This window comes from Bactrocera oleae, chromosome 3 (assembly GCF_042242935.1).
Source record: "Bactrocera oleae isolate idBacOlea1 chromosome 3, idBacOlea1, whole genome shotgun sequence".
NCBI classification, from domain to species: domain Eukaryota; kingdom Metazoa; phylum Arthropoda; class Insecta; order Diptera; family Tephritidae; genus Bactrocera; species Bactrocera oleae.
This window is the reverse complement of record NC_091537.1, coordinates 68,403,455-68,428,579: the sequence shown is the minus strand read 5'-3', so window position 1 is coordinate 68,428,579 and position 25,125 is coordinate 68,403,455. Positions and strand designations below refer to the sequence as shown.

At 33.9% G+C, this 25,125-nt stretch overlaps 3 protein-coding genes and 2 non-coding genes across 6 annotated transcripts in view; 2 read left to right on the top strand and 3 right to left on the bottom strand.

Moving 5' to 3' along the window:
- Window positions 1-306: 306 nt before the first annotated feature.
- On the bottom strand, window positions 307-2,709 carry ND-49 (NADH dehydrogenase (ubiquinone) 49 kDa subunit). The gene is made up of 6 exons (XM_014235390.3): window positions 2,421-2,709; window positions 1,931-2,055; window positions 1,749-1,858; window positions 1,471-1,672; window positions 1,211-1,398; window positions 307-1,152 (listed from the first exon to the last, which is right to left on the bottom strand). Exons 1-6 carry the CDS (start codon window positions 2,525-2,527, stop codon window positions 463-465), a joined length of 1,422 nt encoding a protein of 473 aa, XP_014090865.2. The 5' UTR covers window positions 2,528-2,709; the 3' UTR covers window positions 307-462.
- A 278-nt stretch (window positions 2,710-2,987) lies between these two features.
- fs(2)ltoPP43 (female sterile (2) ltoPP43) lies at window positions 2,988-8,824 on the top strand. Its single transcript, XM_014235405.3, has 4 exons — window positions 2,988-3,359; window positions 3,489-3,973; window positions 6,844-7,043; window positions 7,125-8,824. The coding sequence occupies exons 1-4, from the start codon at window positions 3,132-3,134 to the stop codon at window positions 7,337-7,339; spliced, it is 1,128 nt and encodes a 375-aa protein (XP_014090880.2). The 5' UTR covers window positions 2,988-3,131; the 3' UTR covers window positions 7,340-8,824.
- A 1,506-nt stretch (window positions 8,825-10,330) lies between these two features.
- The window catches only part of CdGAPr (GTPase-activating protein CdGAPr), a 191,633-nt gene continuing 176,838 nt past the window's right edge, over window positions 10,331-25,125 (top strand). For both annotated transcript variants that reach the window (XM_036361775.2, XM_070106784.1), the window contains exons 1-2: window positions 10,331-10,417; window positions 11,586-11,967. The gene's annotated coding sequence lies outside the window, so the exon portion shown is untranslated. The remainder of the gene's footprint in view (window positions 10,418-11,585; window positions 11,968-25,125) is intronic.
- TRNAR-ACG (transfer RNA arginine (anticodon ACG)) lies at window positions 14,933-15,005 on the bottom strand. The gene has a single exon. It is a non-coding gene; the product is annotated as a tRNA-Arg (tRNA).
- TRNAR-ACG (transfer RNA arginine (anticodon ACG)) lies at window positions 15,226-15,298 on the bottom strand. Its single transcript has one exon. It is a non-coding gene; the product is annotated as a tRNA-Arg (tRNA).

Sequence of the window (25,125 nt, the reverse complement as noted above, 5' to 3'; positions counted from 1 at the left end):
TATCCAAAGCATTTTTGCATTCGTTTCTAACACTTAGAAACTTATGATAACCCTGACACAATTATTAAATACAGCTTCGATATGCAAGGTAACATAAAGTATAGCATACCTATAATTAGGGTGTACATGAATTTGCATGTATTCAACTTTTTTCGAACTACAAAAATTAATTTAGTTTTGAACACTGTCTGTAACAAAACATGTATGTTTCGTATATAAATAATTAAAAACAGAACTTGTAACACCACCTTTTCTCCAACATAAATAAACATTGCTCGCTAAAACAACAAGAACTACACATATATGTATGTTTGTACATATTTTCGTTTTCGCTAATTTTTTGGTTTAAATAAACTCTGTTTATTACAAGCTTTTCTTTGTTTAACACAGAAGTTTGCAGAAAAACTCCATTTTACACTTTATATTTGACTAAAATTTAACCTTGCCAGCAAATATTTGTATTTATCGATCGATCTCGCCGAACACTACATCGAGCGTACCGATGATCGCCACTATGTCAGCCAACATATGTTGTTTACCAATTTTGTCTAGGGCCGCCAAATGTGCAAAACCAGGTGCCTTAATTTTACAACGATATGGACGACTTGAGCCATCTGATACCAAGTAAACACCGAATTCCCCCTTTGGTGCTTCAATTGCTGTGTATGTAGCGCCAGGTGGTACTTGATAACCTTGAGTGAAGAGTTTAAAGTGATGAATGAGTGCCTCCATTGAGTTCTTCATTTCAGCACGTGAAGGAGGTGTTATTTTAGCATCATCGGTCTTAATTTCACCAGCTGGCATTTGATTCAAACATTGATCGATAATTCTCAACGATTGACGCATTTCCTCAATACGACACAAATAACGATCGTAACAATCACCCTTGGTGCCAATTGGTACATCGAAGTCAACTTGTTCATATGCATCATAAGGTTGCTGTTTACGCAAGTCCCATTTAATGCCCGAACCTCGCAGCATAACGCCACTGAAGCCATAATTTAACGCATCTTCGGCCGACACAATACCGATATCAGCAGTACGTTGCACCCAAATACGGTTGGTGGTGAGCACATCTTCCACTTCATCTAAACGTTCGGAAAATTTAGATGCAAACTCGTAAATATCATCCATTAGGCCGAGTGGTATATCCTATAGGGTAAATATTTAAGAATTAAATTTATGATATAATATGTCATAAAGTACATACCAGTGACACGCCACCGGGGCGTATATAGGCGGCGTGCATACGTGCGCCGGATACACGCTCGTAGAATTCCATCATCTTCTCACGTTCCTCGAAAAGCCAGAAAAAAGGTGTTAGCGCGCCCACATCCAAAGCGTGTGTACCCACGGCCATAATGTGATTGAGAATACGTGTAATTTCAGCGAAGAGTGCTGTGATTAAAACGCAATAATATTCCAAAAAAAAATTTGAATTTTGGCGCACTTATTTATCCTATAACTTACTGCGAATATATTTGGCGCGTATTGGCACTTCAATGTTTAACAATTTCTCTATGGCTAAGGAATAGCACTGCTCGTTGCACATCATCGATACATAATCAAGACGGTCGAAGTATGGTAATGCCTGCGTGTAGGTTTTGTATTCAATCAACTTTTCGGTTCCACGATGCAACAAGCCAATATGGGGATCAGCGCGCATTACAGTCTGAAATAAGCACAAAGCCGATTAGAGATGAATTCTAAAATAAAAAATACTAAAAAATTTATATATATAATCATACCTCACCATCCAGTTCCAATACTAAACGTAACACACCGTGAGCTGCTGGATGCTGTGGACCAAAATTAATTGTCAAATTACGTACGGACTTTTCCACAGGCATAATCTTACCTAAAGACGAGCAGGAAAATCAAATTAAAATACAAAATGCCATACATTTGTATAAGTGTACAAGATACTCACTATTCCATGGTGGAAGTTTCATGAGGGCTGTGGACTCATCTGGATACATGACAGGACCACTGAATTGTTTCATGAATTCTGGGTCCGGATACCATTTTGCTGCGCCGCGTGTTTGCTGCTTGTCACTATTGGAAACAACGAAATTGATTATTTTTAATAAGTTTATTTGGAGCATACAAAATAAATCAGCTGTTCGGATAGTATATAAGTATGTAAATGAATTATATTTCGTACGGACATAATGTAGACATATGAATATCCACACAAAATTTACACAGTTTTTAAACTAAATAGTAAAATCATGTATAGATCACTTTTCTATGGCATAAATATATTTGCCTTCCCCTTGTCTCCACTGTTTTCATTGATTATGTAAGCTCATTATTGTTTTTTTAGCCAGTTTTTAATGCAGATATTGTTATCGCACAATTTTACGACTTTGACGAGAGCTTATAGAAAACTTAGTAAATTTGGTATATTCTCTGCTCACCTGCCCAAAGTGGCTCCAACTACAGCAATAGCTTGAGGCCGCAACATTTGTAATCCGGCGGTAGCGGATCGCTTGATCATAACATTCATAGCTGACATAGACATCATTGCAGAGTTAATCGCTTAATTCGTCTTGCGTTAATAGTGTCAATACGTTAATCGTTATTAACTTATACACGGTAGTATTGGATCCACTCGCGTGTAAAATAAAAACGAAAAATCTTAATGAAAATTGGCTGGAACTGCAGTGGTAAGTAATGAAAAGCTCCAACCACAAATTTTATGAAATGTCAAATCTGACAATACACAGTTGTCAGTTATTGCTGTCGTTATTGTCAGCACTTTTGTATGTGTCAGTGATGTAAGTTTGAGAAAGATTGCTGATTTTAATAGAAACATATTTTTTCCATATTCCAAATAAGATATTTTCTTTTCTTACTCAAGTTAAATCTTTTTATAATTAATATTAAAAAGCACATTATTAAAAAACCTAAAAATAAACGAAAACCATTATAAATGGTAATGGTAATATCAATTGGGTCACACTGCTAACGAAAAAGGTCGCACATTTCTTTGTTGGAATTTTCTTGGCTTGTCTCGTTTTTCGCTGCACATACTTTAAAACGGTTGAAATCAGGATTCGTCTAGACATACACATTTTTTAATAAATTAATATAAGTTAAAAAGAGAAAGTTAAGTGTTTTTGTTAAAAATGCCAGCGGTTGTTCGTATAAAACGCAGAATTGATGAGGAGCCGCTTAGTGCATTCATATTAAATAGCAAGAAGCGACGCCGTTTAGAAGATAACGCAGGAGGGGAAGCAGCGGACGAGGCCGCAGGTACTGCTGCAGAGGTTGGCACAGGCCATGATGGGGCTGTAAATGACAAGGATGGCGAAGTATCAACAATACTCAAATTTGCGGGCACAATACAGGATCAGGTAAAGTATATAACGTTTAAACTTATTAGTTGATACATTAAATATATACATTCATATGTAAATATATTTAAAATAAAAAGACAAAAACCAATTTTTAGAAATACATATTTAAACATTATTCAAATTTAGGATGATGGCGCTACCACGCAGTTAGCGCGACTTACAAAAGAAGCTGCCAAAGAACTTGTACTACAGAAATCTATGCGACCACCTAGTAATCATACCGAACGTGCAAGACAGGAAATGCGGCAAGCAATGCACGAGAGCCGGTTCCGTGTGGTCAATTGTATGCGTACCACACTTGAAGACGCAAATGCAGCTGAAGCGGTAAAAGAAGTGACAATTGTCGATATTGAAAAGCAAGAGGCAGGCGCACAAACAGACAACGTGCCAACGTCCGCAACGGCAGATGCACAAGCACATTTGTCACAGCAAGTCGCACAACAACAACAAAGACAAACAATAGATGCGGATGCGCAGCATTTGCACGCAAATGACACGAATATTGCACAGCAAGCGACTGACTCTGATACAGGCTACGTATATGATTTGTATTTGCCAGAGAATGAATTGCAAGTGGAGTATGCTGATATGATGGACGATAACTATTTAAGGTTGGTTTTGCACATCGAGCAGATATTGCTCACCAGTCGTTTCATATAAATCGGAGCGCTTGTTTATTTGCCAAAAACAAAAATATAAAATAATACATATAAATGAACAAATAAGTCAAAGCAGTCGTGCGGGGTGGCGTTATATATAGATAGATGTGTATTTATGTTTATATGTATGTACATATATGTGTGTGTTCGCATGTGTACTTGGATAAGTGGATAATGGTAAATTTGATAAAACAGTAAATTGCCTGAAAAGCGTACGCCTTATATTGCTAAAGAATTGAAAAAAAATCTACTTTTTAATGTTGAAATGACGAAACGCAAAGAAAATCAGTTGCGCATTTGTCTGTTCATACAAATAATTATGCATAAATATGCCAACATGCATACTAATTACATATAAATTAATAGTAAAATTGATGCAAATTGTTGTGTATTTATTAAGGTTGTACTATCCGTTTAATTACTACCACAACAACACTAGCTACAACTACTGCTATTGGTAATTGAGAAAGTTATTTAATTGTGTGAAATTAACAATTTGGGCAAAGATGCCCAATAATTTTGAACGGCGAAGGATATTGGTGGTAAACACACACACAGGCAGCACTGCGACAACACAGTAATAGCAAACAATTAAACAAAATGGCTGTTGGCAGAGTGCAGCAACGTTGATATTTGGACATTAACAAAAAAAAGCATGCAAATGCCAATATAAGAACTATTATAAAAAAAAATACATAAGCGAAAAATATAGAATTTAGTTTATGATAGAAATAATTTAAACGCACACATACAGGATTGCCGTTTATTTTTCATTAAAAAAAATTAAACATTTTAAATTCGTTTTGGTGTTTTTTATATACAACAGCAATATATAATTATAAAATCGCTTCGTTCAAATTCCAAAATTTAATACTCGCTTATTACGAAATACTTCTTGCTTTCCAACGTTTTTTTTCTGTTCTTTGTGCTTTTATGCTACAGTTTTTTTTCATATAAATATTCGCTTGCATCATTCCAAATCAAATGTTTTCTGCCAAAGTTACAAAAATCTTTATGAATTAGTTAAATTAAACAACAGCAGTGTGTATCAATCATTAATTTCATTTATGCTTTCACATAACTTTTGTTTTATAATTTTTACATTGCGCGATAATAATTATCAAAATAAACGAATTTTACCGCATACTATATGTATGTCTTTTGTGTGTTTGAAGTAATCCTCAATCCTGATACTTAATCAAAAAGCAGCGCACACTTGCATTATGTAGGCCAAAAATATTGCAAAATTTAGAAATAAATAATGTATAGTTTTAAATTTTTAATGCTAAGTATTGTTTGTAATATGCCTTACTTTAGGTGTAAACAATATTTTAATTTTTTTACATATGTATGTTTGTACATTTTGTTATAGTGGTAATTTGTGTGTATGTGTGCTTAGTGAGTAATTGAAAATAAATACTTGGTTTTAAACAGCCAAAAACGCAGAACATATTAAACATAAAAAATTCAAGACATATTGAAAAAGCTTACAAATAATTTATAAACCTCTAATTAAAAGATTATAGAAAAGAAAAAATATAAACACTATATTACATATATATATGTAAGTAAAATTATATTAAATTTGTTTGTACGCAACGCAAAATTAAACTTTACACAATTTAGCATATACGAATAGAGTAAGCAATTAAGTGTCGCATTAATATAAATGTTTGATTGCGGTTTTTTTTATTTAAATCATGAAACATAAATCTATGACATATTATATAATACATATAATGAGATAACCAAAAACAAAAAAAAAAATTGTTTTATTCACTGCTTTCGACTTCGGCAAGGGAATTGCGTTGTGAGTTCTTTGGTTGTGCCAAGTTTTTATTTTCATTTACTATAAAAAACCAACAACACTATTTGTGCAGCAAATCTTGTTTTTATAATGTTTAAGCTTTTGTTACGGCTATTTTGCAAAAAAATGCGAAAAATTGTGCCTAGAGTAGCATATACACATAATTCATAAAGGACTGCTCATAATTAGTCCAAGGCGCACCTCTCTCTTGAAATCAGCCATATAACCTAAAATTTGATATAGCAAATCTAGCCGAAACTCTTTACATCAAGCCTGAACATGCTAACAAAAAGTAAGAAAAAACGTTTACTTTTGCTGCAGCGTTACCCTTCATAAATACAAAATATTCCATACAAAAACTTGATTTTGATCGTTCATTTTGTATGACAGCTATATGCTACAGTCATTCGATGCAAACAATTCGTTCGGATATTGCACCGTTCGCTTAAAACAATATTCCACGCCAAATTTCGTTAAGATCTCGCCGAATAAAATATCTCGTCAAAAAAGAAGTTTTCCGTACAAGGACTTTGTTTGATCGATCAGTTTATATAGCAGTTATATGATATAGTGGTCCGATCTCAACAATTTCTTCAGAGTTTGTACCGTTGCCTTAAACACTAATTCGAGCTAAATTTAAATGAAAATATATTGTTAGATAAAAAAGTTTTCCATACAAGAAGTTGATTTTAATCGATCAGTTTGCATAGCAACTATACGCTTTAGTGGTCCCATATTGACTTTTCCGACAAATGCGACAGTTCGCGTTTATACAGATAGACAGACGGACATGGCTAAATTGACTCAGCTCGTCACGCTGATCATTTATATGCGTGTTACAAACTTCGTGGCAAACTTAATATACCCTGTGCAGTTTATTTTGACTGCATTTATTCTGTTAGGACAGGGATGCAAGCTTGACTTAGAATTAATAATATAATAATTTGGCTGTTTATATCGTAATGAATCGTAGATTTTAAATGAACGTATTATTGCAAAAACTCCACTCTTACAGCATTCGCCCTTACGATGACCTAGTCTATGAGGATCGTTTTAATGATGACGACGAGGATGAGGACTCGGAGGATTCGAATAACGAAAACTACTATACAAATGATTATCCCGATGAGGACGACGATAATGAGGATTATAAGGACTCATTTGATCATGAAGACATAGATGCCATGGCATTGGGTATGCGGCACCTGCGCATGGGTAAATAAAGAAAACATTTTTTTAAATTATAAATTAGAATTTATTTTATTGTATTGTATAACTTCTTTTATTTTCTTAAAGGCATTCAGCAAGGTTATATTCACACTTTTGATGACGATGACTCTAGCGTGTCCGGCTGTGAAGATTCCTCTGATGATGTTTACTATGATGATGGGGATCATATATTCGGACGGAGCAATAGGCATAATCATGGCGCAGATGATGATGACGACGAGGATGATGATGATGTCGACTATTATGATGCTGGCGGTAATAGCGATGATTCGAATGCCTAAATTAAAGGACTTCTTCAATTTGAGTAACATTTATATTTAATGAATCAATTACACTTATTTATGTACGCTTTTTCAATACCTACTATTGTTTTTGTAATACGTCATTTAGTATGTTAACTTGAACTTGTGTTTGTTTTACTATTGATTTTTTTGTAAACTCTTATTATTTCATCATACTCAATACATACATATATAGTATACATACTAGATTTGCTAAAAAAGACTCGATAATATTGAATATTAACAGAATAATAATATAGATATGAATGTATACCAATTTAACAAAACTTGTTTGAATTCTATTATAACGGGTGTTTTGTTAGAGGTATAGAACTTTAAATTGCGATAAAACAACAATGGATTATTCGATTGACATGAATTTTATTTATCCGAAAGATAATCTTGTTGCATTATAATTTATATGATTTCTGGCATATGACCGCCACGTCTGGCTCAGATGTAGTCCAATCTGGACGTCCAATTTTCGATAACTTTCCAACATTTGTGGCCGTATATCGGGAATAGCACGCCGAATGTTGTTTTCCAAATGGTTAAGCATTTGTGGCTTACGCGCATAGACCAATGACTTTATATAACCCCACAGAAAGTAGTCGAGCGGTGTTAAGTCACAAGATCTTGGAGGCCAATTCACAGGTCCAAAACGTGAAATTAGGCGGTCACCAAACCTGTCTTTCAATAAATCGATTGTGGCACAAGCTGTGTGACATGTTGCGTCGTCTTGTTGGAACCACAACTCATGGACATCATGGTTGTTCAATTCAGGAATGAAAAAGTTAGTAATTATGGCTCTATACCGATCACCATTGACTGTAACGTTCTGACCATCATCGCTTTTGAAGAAGTACGGACCAATGATTCCACCAGCCCATAAAGCGCACCAAACAGTCTGTTTTTCTCGATGTAACAGTGTTTCGACATACACTTGAGTTTTGTTTGTTGACGTAGCCATTCAAGCAGAAGCGCGCTTCATCGCTAAACAAAATGCTTATGAATCGGGAACAACAGCAATCTCTTTTTGGGCCCATTCGACGAATCAATTCGACGAAGCTTCAATTCTTGCACGAGTTGGATTTTGTAAGCACGAAAAACAAAATCATTCTGCAAAATCTTCCATAAAGTGGATGGACACAGGTCCGATTCCTGTGCTCGATGGCGGATGGACTTATTCGGGTCTTCCTTAATGCTAAGCAATACAGCAGCAATAGCTTCTTCTATACGCACCCTACGGTGGGGTTGCGAGTTATCAATAAGAGAAAACTTGGCTCGAAAACGGTCCATGGTTATTCGAATTAGCTGCTCTGATGGACGATTTTGTCGACGATGAAATGAACGTAGTGCACGATACGTATTTCGCCAGAACCATTATTTTCGAACTAAAATTGCACTATTGCAAGCGTTGTTTAGGCCTGAATTGACATACCAAACAATAGTATAATATATATATCCATTTTACGATGAACTAAACTGAGAATAAATCACTTGACAGCTTTTATATCGGTCGCCATCTTGAACAGTAATGCCAACTAAAGTTCTACACCTCGAAAAAAACACCCGTTATAACTATGTAATTATAGTATATAAAAATTTCGTGACACGTGTTCTCCTGGCTTATCTCAACAATTCATAAATAAAATATATATCTAAACATAAGCATGTTCTCAAAATTAAAAAAAAAATTAAATAAAACTTTTAGTAAAATGCCAATTGGAAATTTAATTATTTTTCCATGGAAATACATTTGTAAGAATTATTTTCATTGATTGAATTTTATATTTGTATATAACACTATATACATACATACTGAAGCAGTAATCTGTACTACAGGTGCATTTTTTGTAGCTAAAAGGCCAAAAATAATCTCTATCCTCATTTTAATAGGCTAATTTGAATAGCAGCTATATGCTATAGCTGTCCGATATGAAAAATATGTTCGGAATTATAGCGTATCTATGCAAAATCTTGAAGATCATTTGTCAAATAAAAAAGATTTCCTTACAACGACTTGATTTTCATCGTTCAGTTTAAATTACCAAGCAAATGCAGCAGGGGAAATTTGAATAGACTATTCCAATACTTTTATGACGTGTAGACTAAAAATTTTACGTCATTAATTAACATTTCTGGATCAGTGGTCGTACCAGTTTTATGAAGTAACACCTTATCTGTCCAGCAGCGCTAATACATTATTCCAGCAAAGATTAATTAATTCCAACAGCACTCATGAATTGACTTTTGCAGATGTATATACAACATACATATGTATTTAAATTATACTAATTTTTTATTACGTAATAATTTAATTTAATACAGTGAAAAATGTCCTATTTTGCAGATAAGAGTAAAAGCGAAATTCTTTTCACATATTCTGATTAGTAATCACTTAACAAAGTACCCGGTTAATTTAATATAAGTTTTCACACAACATACCACAACAACACAACACTTGTATCTGTGAGATATTATAGTGGTGAATTTCTTGCTTTCATAAATATACACAAATATTTCCAATTGTGCACCAACTGCTGCCGCTGCAGCGAAGCGAAAAAAATTTACAGCTTATCACGCCGCACTGTAAACACCATAGATCCCTGGTAAACACCGACTGCAGAATCGTGTTTTCCAATTGTTGACAATTTTAGTATATAATTATTAACATATACATATGTACTAAATGTATGTACGCCTACGAAGCAGCGTTTAATTTTGCCATATTCTTCATTGATTTCAACTTTAACGGGTGTTGTGTTCTCGCACGTACAAAACAATTGTCGGTCATTGGTGTTTATATGCATATGTGCAACGCCTCGCTGCCACCGTTTGCGTTAACGTCGTCGTTGTTGTCATTTTGTGTTTTTTTTTTGCTGCAGTCAACGTTAACTTTACACCGCCGACGTCGCTGTCGCTGCTCTTGTCGGCGTTGTCTTTGCAGTCGTCGTACATTTTCTCGCTCCTATGGTTAGTTGTTTGGTGAATGCAGCAGACGAAGGTGAAAATAAGTTTTGTGTAATAAGAAAATACACTTTTGCAAAGCATTTTCTGCAATTAGGTGCAATGAAAGTAAATTAAAATAGTAATATTAAATAAATTCAAGCCATAACTTGTAATGAGTAAAATATTTTCAAAGTGCATTTTTATGCGGTGACAAGTGAACAAGCAAAAAAAAACATACGGCAGAAAGAAGGGCGAGCCAAAACGATAAAACGGAACAGTTCTGCAGCCCCAGCTAAAATACAGGCAGTTGAGTATGTACTTGGTTGCTGAAAATTGTCATTTTCTACACCGCTACCACTAGATTTGGAGGCTGCAGCAATAACCCCGATACAATTGTAATATACACAACGTAAAACACTTATGTGAAAAGTATTAAATTGCGTGAATGTTTCTAATTTAACATAAGATCGTCGCGTTACGGTGCACCAAAAGAAAGTAATGTGAATCGGAGACATCGCCAGTTGCCAGTTATATTGTTGACTAAAATCAGTTTCCAATTGGTTTTAACTGCTCCGCATCGGCGTTATAATCGGTTTTCTTACTTTCAGTTGCAATCTTTAGTGTGAAGTGGGTATATATGCATGTAAATAATTGTGTGCATAAGTAGTTAGAAATCGTACGTTTTTATTAGAAGTAAATGCATATGATATGATACATATGTACATACAAATATGTAATTAAATCCGGACATGGAGAAGTGAAAATGTATGTAAGAAGAAGAAAAGGCATAAGAAGATAAAAATGTAAATACACAAAGCGGGCGTATAGCAAGAAGTATATAAAAAATATGTATACAAAAAAGACACACTAAAAAACGGACATATTGTATATTAAATTGATTCGTTTTGAGAAATGAAAAATTTCTATAACTAATCTGTAGAATTTTTTAAAGTGTTAGATCGTTTTTATGTAAAAAAAAAGAATAATAATAAAAAGATAGTGAAGATGTCTCGTCAAATACAAAAGTTTTCTATATAAAGACATTGTTTTGATTGGTCAGTTTGTATGGCAGCAACTAAGGCACTAGTTCGCGTATAGGAATACTGAAATCTATTCATTTTTTTTACATATTAATTATAGTTTTCATATATATTAATGTTAATATATAATTAGGGTTATGGCTTAAAATTTGTATGTACATACATTTAGCTATTTTGTTAAACAATAATAATATATTTATATTTTTTAATACAAAATGAGCATTTTTAAATTTAATAATATATTTTTTTCTAAGTCAAGACTACTTTGGCTTGCCTGCTTTTAAAAGTTGCCTAGCTGCATATTGAACGTGCTAGAATTATAGTGAAAGTATAGCAATAAAAAAATCTATTTGTATATTAAAAAAAATTTAAATGCAATAACCACAAATCCATCTACATTCTTCATATGGTTGGTTGATTGATAGAAAATTTTTGGATACATGTATGTACGTATTATATATAAATCGCGCGTTTTCTATTTGTGAAAGAATAACTATTTTACAATTGTGTTTAAATTAATAAACAACAATAACCATTAGTGTAATAATAAATAAATAATGTTATTTACATCCCGATAATAAGGTATATTCATACGTTACCGGATTAAATAAGCAAAAAAGATTGGAGCCTAATGAGGTAAATTAAATACATTTGTATATGTTTTAGAAATAATAATAATATACATATCCATATATACATAGGTATGTATGTACATGTATATAGATGTGTTTTTTTATTAATTTAAGAATTTTATTTCCAATTAACGGTTTATATGTACTTGAGAATAAAATAAAATAGGTTTTTTGTACAATAAAATAGAATAGAATGAATATGAGGTTTGCACTGCGACCCAGGGTCTATTGTGCCCTCTCCTCTATCACATGCTTTCCCAAAGTCCCAGCACCTTAAAAAATTCCAACAACTTGCTGGGTGCTATTGAGGCAATGTGATCCCTGTTCACATAAGTGGAGCCTAGGGCCTTGAGCCTTCGTCTACAAATTGCGGGGCAATCTAGAATCAGGTGTTCTGGTGTTTCCGGCCCCATGTCGCAAAATCGGCAGTTGCCACAAGAAGCCATGCCCATGTTTGACAGGTGTTTCTTGTGCCTACATATGTACATATGTATATCGAATGCATATTTGAGAATATTCTTCGAACATTTGTAGTTTATCCGGCAAATACTTTCGGAGATATGAGCGTACTAGTAAGAATTTTTCAACCTAGTGTTATCAACTACAAACACTAAACGCTTTTTCCCGGAATGCTGTTTTCAGAATCGTTGAATTTTTACACGATCTTCCTGTATATGTATTTCAGGTACTGATCGGAGAAATACGATTTTCGATAATAATTTCGATTTTTAAGCCACTTTAAATTGTAAATTTTTCACCAAAAACGCTTTTGGAGAAGCCGCCATATCGTGAAAAATCTAAATTTTGATTAATCCTCATCTATAGTATACAATTTTTTGGGTTTTATATTTGAATTACTTTTTCAAGCAGACAAATCTTTCTCACCGCCAGACAAAATTTTCCGGGGTCCTCCTGTAGATCGGCTTCGGGATCAAGGAAATCCAAAATCTTTCAAAATGAATCACCGATTTTTAAAGTAGGTGTATTCAATTCGGTAAATGTATATTAATTTTATTTACTTATTAAAAAAATGTCCCTTCAAAAAAATGTAGTTTATCTGACTTACAAGTAGATACAACCATTTAAAAAGCAAAAAAAAAGATTTTTCGACTTCACTAAGTTGTAAGTTTTATGGCATTTAGTGTTTAAAAATAATTTCGGATACATGCCTTCCTTAACAACATCTTCTGAAGACTAGTTTGGCTATCCAATTAGTTCCACTTATCCAGCAAAGCAATTTTGATTATCGAAATACCCTATTAAGATATTTGAAGCCTACTTTTTCAATGTATACTGAACTAAATGTCAAACGTATGTATGTCTTTAGCAAACTTTGCAGCTCCCTACTTCCACTCAACCAACTAATTAAGCTTAGAAGTATAGCATTTTTTATAAACATACATACGTATTCATATGTAGTATGTTTTTACAGTTAATGCACTTGTAAACAAAAAAGCTTATTCCAACTTTTCTCTAATTATACTTTTTTATGAACAAATTTCATGCCCAAGTCAGCAAAATTTACAGATTCCCACAATTGCCTTATCTCTAGCAAAATGCCTTTATTTGTCCAGTTTTAACTCATTTGTCCGCCCACAAAGCGGTAATAAAGTAAAAATAATATCACACATACTATGCAACTCCTTTCTATCCCATTAATTTGCCATATTTTGTGCTATCAGATGCCATCAACAATGGCCGGTACTTTGCACATTCGCATTTCATTGAACATTCATACAAAAATATTTATTCATATCAAAAAAAATTCCATCGCACCCATTTATTCACAGCATATGCCATCATATAATATACTATATGTACATATAAACCCTTTGCCAGCAAAACTAACCCAAGGCGCACACACCCTTTGACTTTTCCCTATTTTAGTGCAAAAACAGTATGAAATACGAAAGGGAATCGTCGTCGTGCCTTTGCGTCAGCATGCGAATACAACTTTTCATTTACGTTATTTGCATTGTCACCGAAAATGCCAGTGCTGCCGCATGTATTTTGACAATGGTACATAACCTCAATGTGTGTGTATATATTATCCTTGAATTTAAATAGCTATGCGGATGATGTTTATTTTTTATACCCTGAACGAGATATATCAAAACCAAGTCCTTGCAAGGAAACTTTTTTAGAGAAGATATCTTCACGAAATTTGGTATGGATTATTGTCAAAGGCAAATGTACAATATCCGAAGAAATTTTCGGTCTACTATAGTATATAGCTGTCATATAAACTAACTGATCAAAATCAAGTTGTTGTATGGAAAACTTTTTTATTTGACAAGATATCTCCACGAAATTTGGTACAAATAATTGTTCAACGCTACAATCTCCGAACAAATTGATTAGGTCGGACCACTATAGCATGTAGCTGCCATAAAAACTGACTGATCATAATCAATATAAAGATTTTTTTATGCCCTTTTATCCTACACTTAGCATAGTCTATAAAATACAAGATCTAGTATCATAGAGCGTGTATCGTTATCGTTACTGAAATGTCAAATGATGAAAGGTCCGTAAAATTTACTTTCTAATATATTTTTGTTACGAAGAATCATATACTAGATCCTATAAGCTGTATTAGAAAGCCTTAAAACTTATAGGTTCTTTCGAAAATAGGAGAAGAAGTTTGGTCAAGGCCCATAGCTGAACCATTCTATTGGAAACAGTTTTAGCGAGGCCACTATATAAAAATAACTGTAGAATTTACCATATTAAAATACCAACTGTCTTCGGTTCGCCAAACTTTTGAGAATGGCGAATAGAACAAACATACTGACGTTATCACATGAGTACATACATAGCTATGGAAAAACATGAGTTTAATGAGGCAATCTCATTCTCTTTTGTATTGAATTCAATTGAGTATAATATCAATACAATAAAATGGTATAATATTAATTTATTTACAAATAAAGTATTTAATTGCCAGGCCATAAAAAAGATTTTATGGTCGATCCTGCCAGGAGTCGAACCTGGAATCTTCTGATCCGTAGTCAGACGCGTTATCCATTGCGCCACAGGACCCGTTATAAAATTATTGGCAATTATTAGTAAGGAATTTACATTATTTTTTAAATAAAAATAATTTTCCAAACTATTTCGAATAAAAAATAATATTGATTATAAAATATATTTAAGAATTCATTTTAAATTAAATAACCATATTAGTTATTGTATATCAAAACAATGAGTACTTTATGAATATTCATCAGACTTTTAAACAAAAAAGACATACCTTTAACGTCGATCCTGCCAGGAGTCGAACCTGGAATCTTCTGATCCGTAGTCAGACGCGTTATCCATTGCGCCACAGGACCGGTTATGGAACTTTAAGTCAAAAAACATTCACTCACCGAACAATACACAGCTGATAGTTTCTGTTCGCGCTGAGTGACATTGAGACTGCTCCGTAGAAAAGCAAACGAAAAGAGTAAACAAAAGCCGAAATAAAAAATGGGTACAAACATTATTAGATTATGCATATGTATGTATGTAGTTCTTATGTTAATGACAAGCCTACGTAATTCAAGTATATAAATAGTATCTACATATTTATTTATATAGTATCCACATTTGTTCGGCCACAAAGTAGAACGTAAGTAAATAAATAAAATGATAAGGGTCAGTTGAATAATTAGACATATTAAATAGAGAATATTATAATCGAAATTGGTAAGAATCACATGGCAATGATAAGCTCGACAGCTTCGGATTATGTTCGCATATGTACAAGTATGTTAGTATGCAGTATACTTTATTATTACCAAGAATGATAGAGATTGCGACATGCCTCATCATAAATGAACTGTCAAACTTGCATTGCAATTGTAAACAAACTTTTTCGTTAATGATGTCACGTGTCACGAGCTAATGTATTTTTCTATCAAAAGCATTTCAAAAAGAAACGGGATTAAACTGTGGTAATCTTTATAAATTTGATTTTTGGTTAATACCAATTTTATATGCAGGCACAATTTACATATTTGTATATTGTATCCTATAACTCTGCGGGAGAGCAAAGGGCCACTGTGGTTTCATTGATAAGATTGTCAGGTTATCAGTCTACCTATCCAATTCTGGTGTCGAGGTATCGACTGCAACCTCTAGACCTGCTGCCAAGTAATTATTTTCTTTTTGCAATCGCACTCGATACAGATGATAAGATATACCGCCTTTACTCGGTCGCCAGAGCTTTATTGAGTAAAGCTCCGGTGTCTCCAGCTCTTTTCCGCTGAATTGATAGTTTTCCGTCAACCAATTTCGCATTTTGTGCATGGGACACCTCAGTCTGTAGTAGCCATCACTAAAAGCTGTCTATGGAGAGGCTGATAACCTGTTCGAAACTTTACAAATTCTATAGCTTTTAAGTTTTTCTTTCTTTCGGAGACATTTTTAAATGGTGTGTAGACACACTGAAAACATTGACTCCGGTCCTATCGGTCACCATTATGCCTAAATTCCGCAAACTAGTAATATGAAATGGGTTTTGACGTAATTTTTTAAATTATATAAAGCGGTTCGAGTCTATATTTTCAAGTTGGGAGGATAAAAAAAGCATCTCATAAATATTCTTAAAAAAATTTGATTTTTTCTCAAAACCGATTTTTTTACGACACCTTTGAACTGTAGTAGCTTAGAGGAATTTTAATCGAGCATTTATCAAACAAAAAAATCGTTTATCGCGAAAAAAATGTACATTTCAGAGTGGCTTAAAAAGTCAAAATTATTGTTGAAAATCTTATACCTTCGATTATTGTTTAACAAATATATCTAAGAAATTGGTGTGAAAATTTAAAGTCGAAACTACTTGCTATATTCTAAAATATGTATACATTCGCTATATATGCAAAAAAAAAAAAATTAATTTATTGAAGTTCAAAAGTGGATATGACCCCTTAAATCATAACAACATAAATTTGGATATATTCATAAACATGTGTAGCAGGGGGAAACTTGTACTTTATGACCACATAAAACTGATCGGAAGGAGCGTAGTACCCGCGTAAAGCTTTTGCATAAGTCAGCTGACATTTGATAAGATTTATGGGTTTTGTTAGACTTTCACTAAACGAATGCACTCGCGAAGTATTAAAAAACTATAAATTGTAAAGAATAAACAGTAAAAATAAAAAAATGCGTTCTTATGTTAATGCCGCCAAAGGAAGTTCTAGCGAAGAAAGTGTAATAGAGAGCAGTGAAAAAATAATTCAATGTCATTTTTACTTGTATGTACATACATATGTATGTATATATTTTTAATATTTGAAGTTTTAAACAGGAAGTCTCGCCCAACTTTATCAAATGCTTCTACTTTTACCAAAATTAACCGAAAGTTTTGTGCCTATTTAATAAACGCTTGTCAATTGACAAACGCTAACAGCTGATTGGAAATGACTGTCACTGCCGCCGCCTCTGCTGTTGATGAGGTGAAGAAAAGTTCTTAAATGAATTAATTTGTAAATTATTTCCAATACATCATTCATGAAAGTTCAATGCATTTTTCATTGAGGACTTGGACTAAGAAACCTGGAAACATAAGCTACAGCATAGCAAGAGCCTAAAAATGCAGACTCCACATGAGGGTGCGCTGTTTTATCAGACACGTGTCCGAGTGTGTTAAATTTCAACACACATTTCCGGCCAGCTTGGCTGTTGTCGCTCACCATGCGTTAAACGGCACTCAGCACTCACTTCAACTTCGTTCCTCACTTTTTGAAGTTTGGTTGTTTATTTAATATTAATTGGCTGCTTTGCTCTACTTATTTTTAGGCATCACAGCTGGTATATAGATCAGTACTAGCTTGTTTAGTTTATATTATATTGTACATATATATATGAGAAAGAACATATGTAACGGGAGTTGTTTTTACTTTAAGTTGGCATTACTGTTCAAGATGGCGACCGATTTAACAGCTGGCAAGTGATTTATTCTCAGTTTGGTTTGCCAATTCATCATGAATAGACTCACGCCTGAACAACGCTTGCAAATAGTGCAATTTCATTTCGAAAATAATGGTTCTGTGCGGAATGCGTATCGCGCACTAGGTTAATTGTTTTTTGTTTAGCGATAAAGCGCTCTTTTGCTTGAATGGCTACGTCAACAAACAAAACTGCCGCATTTGGAGTGAAGCTAATCCTCAAGTGTATGTCGAAACACCGTTACATCCAGAAAAACTGACTGGTGCGCTTTAAGGGCTGGTGGAATCATTGGTCCGTACTTCTTCAAAAACGATGATGGTCAGAACGTTACAGTCAATGGTGATCGGTATAGAGCCATAATTACTAACTTTTTCATTCCTGAATTGAACAACCATGATGTCCATTAGCTGTGGTTGCAACAAGACGGCGCAACATATCACACAGCTCGTGCCACAATCGATTTATTGAAAGACACGTTTGGTTACCGCCTATTTTCACGTTTTGGACCTCCAAGATCTTGTGATTTAACACCGCTAGACTACTTTCTGTGGGGTTATGTAAAGTCAATGGTCTGTGCGCATAAGTCACAAACGCTTAACCATTTGGAAGACAACATTCGGCGTGTTATTGCCGATATACGGCCACAAATGTTGAAAAAAGACATCGAAAATTGGACGTCCAGACTAGACTACATCCGAGCCAGCCGTGGTGATCATATGCCAGAAATCATATTTAAAATGTTTTGCCACAAGATTATCTTTCGGATAAATAAATAAAAAAAATTTTTGTCAATCGAATAGTTCACGTTATTTTATTGCAATTTAAAGTTCTATACCTCGAAAATAACACCATTTATATATGTATAGTTTTTGAAGCTGTATCTGACTTGCTCTTTATCGAGAACTTTCTAAAGAGCGACAGTTAAGAAGATATTTCATAAAATCAGACGATAGAAGAGAATATTTATTGTATAATGTGTTTTCCTAAGGCAACTGACCATTAAAAAGCAATAAACGGTAAATTTTCAAAAATTTTATTTTCCATATAAAAAATTAAATATTTTATTTAAACTTTTTATTTTATTATTCCAAAAATATGTATCTTATAACGATATTGTAAAATTTTCAAAGGAAAATATTCAAAACTCGGCCATTAAGACGTCATTTCCGGTAGCCCCAGGAAAAAAGGTGCCACGGCGTTGTAAGCAGAACTTATTACAGAATCAAAAGTAAAACAAAAAAATACGTGTTTTAATTAAGATCATAAATTAGGTGTTGGACTAAGAAACAATAACAAAAAGTGAAAATTGTGTTTTTGGCAGACGTTTTTACAAAAAAATGCCAATTTTGGTAACATTTTTCGATGTTTTTATAACTAGTTGTAATTAAACAAAAAAAATGCTTCATTCAAGACCTTTTAAATTATATCTCGGAGACCTATATAAAATTTCATTAAGATCGGTTGAGTAGTTCGCGAGAAATCTTGAAAACCAACTTTGAAGATCCAGTTTCTAAAAAAATGCGTTTAAAGTTTCAAGTGACTATATAGCTGACCTCGAGCGCGCAACTTTTCAAGGCTGTATCTACAAAATTATTACTCGGATCAACTTGAGAATTTAGAGCAATATTTAACTGATGTTATAGAATTAAATAAGATTATGAAAAATAACAATTGTTTTTTTGAAGCCGTGAAGCCCATGTAACCATTTATGTGACCATTTTGAATCAACAAGAGGCTGCCCGAGAAGGATTATTGCACAAAATAAATTGTAAAAAACGCACCATTTAATTTAGCGATAATTATATTACATTACCTCTCATTTCCTTGAATCAAATACCTACTTAAATTAGGGAGTGTGTTTAGGTCATATTATCGGAATCTGAAATATTATTTAAATATTTTTCCACCTAGAAACTAAGTTGCAATGAGTTCAGTTTGCATAACATGACCTTTACTAAACTTTCTTGAGGAACTGATTCCAATAATCGACCCTTCTTGTATGTATCTGGACTGTTGATGATTTTGATGACGATATATATATAAATTATTGTGTTTTTTTACACCTGTGGTTTTCAAGAGGATATACAACGGATATAATTTAATATGATGGCAAAGAATTTAGCTTTATTTTAAAGATAATGGATTTCCATTTTGTTTTAAAAATGGTTTCGGGCAAATTCGGGCTGGCTCGAATAAATTTCATTCAAGAAGCTCAATTTCCAAACACTTTTTGTAGCATTTAGGGCCGTACGTGAGCAATAACTTGCCGAGTATCTCTTCCAAGACGTCAATCGTCTCTTACTTATCTGCGTAGACAAGCGACTTCACATAACACCACAAAAAATAGCCCAGCGGAGTTAAATCGCGCGATGTTGTTGGGACCAGAAGTCATCCACACCAACATCCTCCAACTCAGCCTAGAAAAAGTCATTAATCGTGGTTCTATATCATAGGTCTTTTTCGATAATCTGCTCCACAGCAGCAATAGCGTCTTCGGTGCTTACTCTACGGTGTAGGGTGCGCATTATCAACTAAAATAAAAATGGTGCGAAACCGATCCTTGGTTGCTCGATATACCGATGCGTCGAGCAAGCCGAATCATCATTTCAGTACTAAATTTGCACGCAAATGTTGTTCCGGAGTAAGTCTGTTAACAATGAAATGGCAAACCAAACTGAGTGTAAATCAAATAACGTCTCAAAAAACAAAACGTACGTTATATTGGGAAACCCTTCTGGGACGTTAAGCCAGTTTTGGGTACTTAATTATTTATCCTACCCTCTTTTTAATTAAACGTACGAAAAGTAGAGGACTTATAACGCTTAAAAACAATCGGAGTGGAAAACTCTCAGTTATCGAAATCAAACGATCTGTCGGAACTTGACACCATTTAATAATTTGAGATAAAGTTTTGTGTAATAATACTGATCCGATTTTCTTTCCTCGACAAAGATAATAGGGATTTCACTTTTACAGTTTAAATATCGGTCGTTGTGATACAAAAATACCTTTACGTGATGAAGTATAAATCCACATTAGTAAGGTAAAATCAGCTTGTTTTTTGCGTATATATTTTTATTATTAGTATTTCATTCAGTTTTTTATAGAGTTGCCTTCTTTAGATATTATAAATTCCATAAAAGACCTTTTTGACTAAGGCCACTTTTCTAAAAAACAAATTTTCCGTTGCAATCTAAATCAATCCATAAATTTCTCAACTTCTCTACAAAATTTCTTTCACAGTCATTATAATGATGTGCTACCAGAGAACTTATAAGAAAGAAGGTTATACATATGTTTACTGGTGCAACACGAATGAAACTTCCGCATGGAAAATTTGCATTTCCGAACTTGGACTCTACACTTGCGTACACGTACATATTACTATGGCTATGCTATATGTAGTCGTTCTTCTGTTCTGTATTTTCACAGACTGGCTAGACTGTGTTGGCAAATTAATTAATGCGCGAATTGAAATAAATTGTTGCCAATACATACCTATGTATCAGCTGTGGAGGCAGCTCTTACTACCCTTGCACTTGAACTTGTGCAAACAAAACAAAACTAACAGTGAAATAACGAATTACCTCGTTGAAGAAATGCATAGAAGGATAAGTGTGTGAAAAATCGAATTTTAATTGCATTGGCCACCATTAATCACCACTTTTTTGGCTTCAGGTCTAATTTATAGTGAAATATATCTAATATGTTAGGTAATTCTAAATAACACAAATTGAGGACTAAAAGAGGGAAATTAAATGTAATGTGTTTTTTTTTTTTATTCATGAAAATGTATATTCGATATTTTGTATATTAATATATTTTAAGATATTCAATGTTTCTCTATTTGGAGACCGTGCTTTGTCCGTGTTTGAACAGTATACCCCACTCCATCAGGCCCAAACCTCTTAGCCGTCGGAAAAGTATTTGTAATTTCTGCTCATCTCTTTTGTTTCAAATAAACAGATTTCACTCAACTCTGGTGGAATTAAAATATTGAAATAAATAGAGTTGAATACATCTCTGTCGATTCAGTTTCTTAATTTCTGAGTCCGAGTCTCCAAATTTTACCTTAATTATTATCGCTAAAGAATTAAATACCGGTTCTATAAAGGTCAGACGGGGAAAAAAGCTTATAAAAAATTAGTTTGATATCTGAAGGAACGAATAATCAAAACATGACAAGCTCCTTTAAATAGCTCAGAAATTGATGGGGTGTAGCACACAAGTTCCTAAAAGTCTTGGGAATTGCAATACTTGTATTCAAATAGCTGGGATTTAAAGAACTAAGTTTCGAGAATCTTTAAATTTAGATCGGGATCTGATATCTTAGTATGGAATGAGTTTTGGTAAGAAGCGAACGCTTTGTTTAATAAAAATGTTTTAAGTTGACATAATATATTAGTTGGTCCTACAGATTGTAACCCAATACTAGGAAATATAGACTAATTGAAGAGACTTCAGGAATCTCCTATTTCATATATAAGACAAATTAGTTTGTTTCTAACCTCAAAACAAAAGCGGTAATCCCTTCCTTTTACGGGAGTGCTTTCAATATTCTTAATTTTGTTGGAAATTAATATGTTCTCGTGGATCTCGAAGACATTGCAAAAAAAAACAAAACCTTGGGAACCATTTAAATAAGAGGAAAAAGTAGCTCAGTGTATGGTGGCCAAGCCAGAATTGAATTGAATTCAAGGATTTGCTATATGTTTGGAGGGATTGGCGGGGACTGTCATCTTCTATAAGCTGCTCACATTCGCAGATCTTAACTTGGATCTGTACTGTTAACAACTGGACCTTCTGAAAGAAGCATCAACCAGTAGCGGCAGATTTGGCCAATAGGAAATAACAATGCCAACACACATATCGATACTGACTAGCCAGAAACTCCAGGAGCCTGGTTGGCAGGTTCTTATGTTTCTGGTTGTACTAGTGAACATTGAAAGTATTTAAATGAAAAATACTAAACCACTTACTAAACTTATAATACCCGCAAAGAACCAAATGTAGAATGCAGCATTCAATATTCCTAAATATTTGGGGTTTAACCAGATATATTATATATTCCAAAAGTTTCGACAAATATATAGAACAGAGTATGAGAAAACTGCTACTACTAGGTTATGTTGTTGATAAATCAGTAAACCAACATTGCCTCTCAACTTCGGAGGGTTGCAACTTTCTGCGTTAATAGCTCATAGCAAATCAGCAAATAACCAGTTGAAGCGAGAGATTCGAAATCTTTGCTCAAACAGCTCAAAAAGAACACAGAAGAATAGGTGCATAAAATTTATTACGACTTTATTATTTTTATACATACAAACAAATGTATATTAAAATATATATATATGAAAATACATAGATATTATAAAAGCCAAACGTGTGGAAGAATTATGGCAAACTAATAATGCAATTGCAGCGACAGCATCTTTGGTGGCTGACCCAGGGGAAATGCATTGTCTGCAAGTGAGCAAGACCGAGTTTTACTGCTTCTTATGAAATTAAAAACTCCAGAAAAGGAATGTAGAACAGTGTACTTAAAAACTAAAAATAAAAGCAACAATAACAACACAAATTCATTTCATTAAGTAACGCATTACTGGCAAAATTTTGCTGCACTCATTTCTTCGCCTTGTCATGCTACGCTTCACTGAGCCATTGCACGCTTGCTGTATATACTTGTAGATTCATAAGTATATGTGTGTGGTTGCTTTCCTGCCACAGTTTCCGCCTTCAGCTGCAACACAACTGACCAAAAGGAAGTTCACAGCGCACAGAGGTGAAGTTGGGTTTCCGGTTTCAAGGAAGTGTGCTGCCTGCTTTTTAATTTCTTATACTTCTCTGTCTACATCGACCACACCACGACTTTAGTTTCGGCTTGTGACTACTGACTACTTTATTTTTTTCTTTTACTTCTCTCCAATACTTGTAAGCAGCAGTAAGTATCATTTTATGGCCACAGCAAATTCTTTAAGTCAAGCAATGTCATAAAGTCGGCAAATAATGTGACGTAGTTTTGTGGCAGTTCGCCGCCCTGCTCTTCATATTAGCTACACACTTACTTAGTTTCGTTTGCTTGTCGATTTCCAGTGATGTTTGCCTTTCTTATTACGATTGTGCTCGCAAGCAGGCAGGGTTGCATGTCGGCGGTGAAGGGGGCCAACCAACGGCTATACCAGCGAGCCATTGAGCCAGGCAGCCAGTCAGCCGCATGCAATGCAACGAGATTTGGAGCACTGTTGATGAGATGAAACAATAGTGGCCTGCTGTTGCCGTCGACTAAGCAACCGTCGTGCTATTGGGAGCGTGGATTTGTAGCACTACATATCCGTATGCACCAATATGAGTGTGCTGGTACTGAAATTGCTGGTTTTTGGCATGCGGTAGCAACTCGGATACCAGCTCAAATTGAAAGCTGTTTTGCTGCGCTTTGGTGTTGGTGTCTTTTAAAGACATTTTATAGTTTTCTGAATCATTTTTGTAGTAGCAGATGAGTTTTCTTTAATTTTCATGGGTAAAAATAAACGTAAGCTTATTAATTCGGCTTTGAAGCACTTAAAATCGGTCGTTAATAGAAAACCATTGTCCGATTCGCTTCGTGTATATACTTGTATTGTTGCATCATCTCCCATGAACTTCGTGATACTTATATTGTCATCATTCCGTTCTACCGGTAGCTCAGGCGATCAATCACTCATTATGTGAAATTTCAATATATTTACTGAAAATAGCAAAAATACTTTCACGGTACTCCAGATATTTGAGAGTGACTAATCGAACAAACTACTTGTTCAATCAAAGAAGAGAGATTATTTGAAATAATAAACTTTTCTTTAATATTTTTTCAGAATTTGGGTCATATAGTAAGTCTGCAATTAGCGCTGAAGCACATGACATTGTCATCAAAATATTTACTCAGAGGATTCATCAGTGTTCTCTATTTCTTATTGATTTCGTCGTGTTTGGCCACAGTATAAATACCTCTCTTAAATTTTTAACAATTTTAAGAAGTTGTATCTTTAAATGAAACCTAATATCATGTACGTTAAATTTTAGATCATTGAATTTGTTTAGTTTAATAAGTGTTTAATTTTAATTTGTTTGTTTTAATAAGTAAAAAAACCTCCTCTCGATTGTAGCCAGAAGAACAACACATAAGCTTGAATCAGGGGTTCCCAAGCTGTTTACTAAATATAATTTGCTAAATTTCTTTCACAAAATC

Bases quoted from the DNA above. Each gene is read 5' to 3' on its own strand.
- ND-49 (XM_014235390.3), bottom strand. From the start codon at position 2,527: ATGATGTCTATGTCAGCTATGAATGTTATGATCAAGCGATCCGCTACC. The intron at 1,859-1,930 runs GTGAGTATCTTG...GCTCGTCTTTAG, and splicing joins GAAACTTCCACCATGGAATA to GTAAGATTATGCCTGTGGAA. The intron at 1,673-1,748 runs GTATGATTATAT...TGCTTATTTCAG, and splicing joins TATTGGAACTGGATGGTGAG to ACTGTAATGCGCGCTGATCC.